Raw genomic sequence first — 2,929 nt, forward strand, 5'->3', positions numbered from 1 at the left:
AGGTGTGGGTGAAGCCTGGCTCAGAGCAGTCCTTCCTCTACGGCAACCACGTCTTGAAGTCAGGCCTGGGCCGCATCACGGAGAACACGGCCCAGTACCAGGGCGTGGTGGTGTACTCCATGGCCGACGTCCCGCTGGTGAGTGCCCGGCCCAGCCCCTGCCTTCCCCAGCGCGGGGGCGCGGGCAGAGCTCTCACTCACCTTTCCTTTCTCCCCCCCCAGGGCTTTGGGGTGGCTGCCAAGTCCACCCAGGAGTGCCGGAAGGTGGACCCCATGGCCATCGTGGTCTTCCACCAGGCCGATGTCGGGGAGTACGTGCGGAGCGAGGACACGCTGACCTAAGGGACCTGCAGCGTTTCCGGGCAAAATGGACCTTGTCCTGCACCGTGGGTGCAGCAGCGGCGCGGGGAGCCCGCCCCGAGCGGGATGGAGGGGCTGGGAGCCACCACCATGCGGCCCCGCACACACAGGGGGGCTGTGCCAGCGGGAGGAGGAAATCCCCCTGCGCCAGAGCCACCCCTGCCATCACATAAAGCCTATTCCTTCTCCCAGAGTGCCTGTTGTCTAGCGTGGAGCCTTGGAGGGGGGTCAGCCCTTGCCCCCGCTGCTGGTCTCTGCTTGCCAGGGGTGGCACAATGCACCAGGGTGTGACTCCCGAGGGGTCAGGGGGAGGCTTGCAGCCCAGGGCTGAGCTTCAGGGAGGGAGTGATGGGGCAGGCAGCTGCCTGCAAGGCAGGATTTGCTTCACCAGGGCTGGAGGGCAGGCGACAGGCTGCGATTGCTCCCCAGAGTGCGTGCCAGGGGTTCCTTTATTGGGTTTCTGGTAGAAAAGGCCCATTGGGACACCGTAAGGACAGGCAGGGACTTAACAAACTGACCCCAGCACACAAAGCTCAAGTGGTCGCATTGTGCTTTTCTTCTGTCAGGGTGATTTCAGCCGAGGCAGGGCTAGAGCAGGAGCGGGGAGAGCTCTTCCTCATCCCCCAGGCAGGATCCGGCCTTCCCTCCTGCTCTGCGAAGGGGCAGGGTGGCAGTTCGGTTACCAGGCGCTGCAGGCAGGGGTCCTGCCCGCATTTCTGGGCACTGCTAGCACTTCTGCCTGCCGGAGGTTTGCACGTTGAAGAGGCGCTTCAAGAAGTAGAGCTGCAGGACCCCGGAGAGGACGATGACACAGCTCTGAGCCATTGACCACCAGTTGACGTAGTCGTAGTTGGACTCCAGGAGAAAGGCATCAGCCCCTTTCCGCATCCGGGCGAAGTTGTAGAACCTCCACATGTGGAAGATCTGGAGCTGCAGCTTCCGGATGCTGACCTGTTGGAGAGGCAGGCGGTCGGCAGCAGCAGAGCCTGGGGCTGGCAGAGCTGCTCTGAGAGCTGTCCGCTGGGCTCAGCCTCGGGTTAAGCTGCGGCTCAGCTAACAGCAAACGCCCTTCTCTGTTCCCTCGGAGGACGTGCCCGGCCCCGCTGCGTTGGAGCACCCTGCGTTCACCTCAGCACTCACCTCGATTGCCTCCAGGGTGGTGTTCAGCTCTTTCCTCTCTTCCGGCTGCTTGTTTTCCACGCTGAAGCCATCGTAGTAGACACCGAAGTTGAGATAGACCTGCATGAAGCCAAAGTGATTCTGCTGGTTGTCCAGGCAGAGCTGGTAAAAACCTGCAGAGAGAAATGGGGATGATTGTTCCCTAAATGGAAGACCCGGCCCCAGCAACCCCCCTCGCCCTCCCTGTTAGGGAAGGAGGAGAGATCAGACCGACCAACTCTCTGGGACCAGCACAGAGCTGCTGCTCCTGCCTGCCCGCAGCTGGGCCGGGCAGGGGCCGGGGCGGCAGGGACCTGTCTCTTTGGTGAAGAAGTTGATCTGTCCTCGCACATGCTGGGAAACACCAAGCTGGAAGCCATTGGGGTCGCTCGCCGTGACCAGAATGTTCCTGCTGTTGGCAATCCCCGTCGCCCGCTGGACCTGGAGGCAGGAAACACCCAAGGGGCATTCATGGGCCAGACTTGGCACCCAGGAAACAGGCAGGAACCCACGGGAGCCCTCGTGTGCAGGGCAGGGACCCAGCGGGTCCGTGGGGAGCTGCCACCTTCGTTGCTGCGAGCCGAGGCCAGGAAAAACCTCCAGCGAGCTGCCAGCTACACGTAAAGAACAAACCCGCAACCCGCAGTAACGAACCCCGCAGTTCCCAACGCCCGCTCACGGTGCTGCACAGACCCCGTGTCGCCCACCCCATGTGCCCACCCTGGCTCCCCACCGCCTGCATTGGGCGCTGCTGGATGCTGCAGCGTTGGGAGACGGAGCTGTGCTGAGCTCCTGGGCCGTGCCGTGTTCCTGCAGGGCTGCTCTGCCGAGCACGGAGCCGGGGGGAAGCCGGCAGTGCCAGGCACGGCTGTGCCCAGGCTTTCCTTCGGCCAGCCTAGTGTAAACAGGAGATAAAAGGGCTGCAGTTCCCCTGTGGGAAGGGGACGGAGCACGGGGACAAGCAGATAGGGCTGTGCCCGAGGCCTTCAGCGCGCCTTCCAGCTGCGGCTCAGAGGGGAGCTGAGGGCTGTGCAACAGCCTCCAGCGAGGGGCAGAGCTCCACGTGGTGCCGAGACTGGAGCTCTTGGCACTGCTTTATGGTTTTAAAACAGCTTTTTAAAAAAATAAATGGGATTGACGATGGAAATTGCCTAAAAAAAGCACAGTCCCAGAGATGAACATCCAAGTGACTGCAACCATTCCGTCTCGACCGAGGACCTTCCCCATGCAAGGCAAACCCCTGGGGGTGGTGGGTCTGGAGTTCGGCTGGCACCCGGTCTTCATCCCACGGGGTCTCCTTCCGCACATACGCCTGGTCGCAGGACCAGGGTGACGGAGGGTTGCCCACCGCAGGACCTGCCGCACCCTGGGAGGCGGCAGCCCGCACCGGGTGGGGCGACAGCCCTCAGGGC

General features: G+C 62.9%; 2 protein-coding genes across 2 annotated transcripts in view; one reads left to right on the forward strand and one right to left on the reverse strand.

Annotated features, from left to right (window-relative positions):
- Positions 1-5: 5 nt before the first annotated feature.
- Positions 6-673, forward strand: NIP7 (nucleolar pre-rRNA processing protein NIP7; the record flags this gene model as incomplete). The annotated part of the gene is made up of 2 exons (XM_035898034.1): positions 6-137; positions 222-673. Coding segments are annotated over 2 exons (252 nt in total), but the record flags the coding sequence as incomplete, so codon positions are not given.
- Positions 674-808: 135 nt separating this feature from the next.
- The window catches only part of TMED6 (transmembrane p24 trafficking protein 6), a 2,487-nt gene continuing 366 nt past the window's right edge, over positions 809-2,929 (reverse strand). The window contains exons 2-5 of the mRNA XM_035898035.1: positions 2,736-2,883; positions 1,832-2,191; positions 1,500-1,651; positions 809-1,310 (exon numbers count right to left, since the gene is read on the reverse strand). Coding sequence (XP_035753928.1) covers positions 1,086-1,310; positions 1,500-1,651; positions 1,832-2,191; positions 2,736-2,883 — 885 coding nt within the window. The 3' untranslated portion in view covers positions 809-1,085. The remainder of the gene's footprint in view (positions 1,311-1,499; positions 1,652-1,831; positions 2,192-2,735; positions 2,884-2,929) is intronic.

This window comes from Egretta garzetta, unplaced genomic scaffold (genome assembly GCF_000687185.1).
Source record: "Egretta garzetta isolate BGI_Z169 unplaced genomic scaffold, ASM68718v1 scaffold67, whole genome shotgun sequence".
Taxonomy (NCBI): Eukaryota; Metazoa; Chordata; class Aves; order Pelecaniformes; family Ardeidae; genus Egretta; species Egretta garzetta.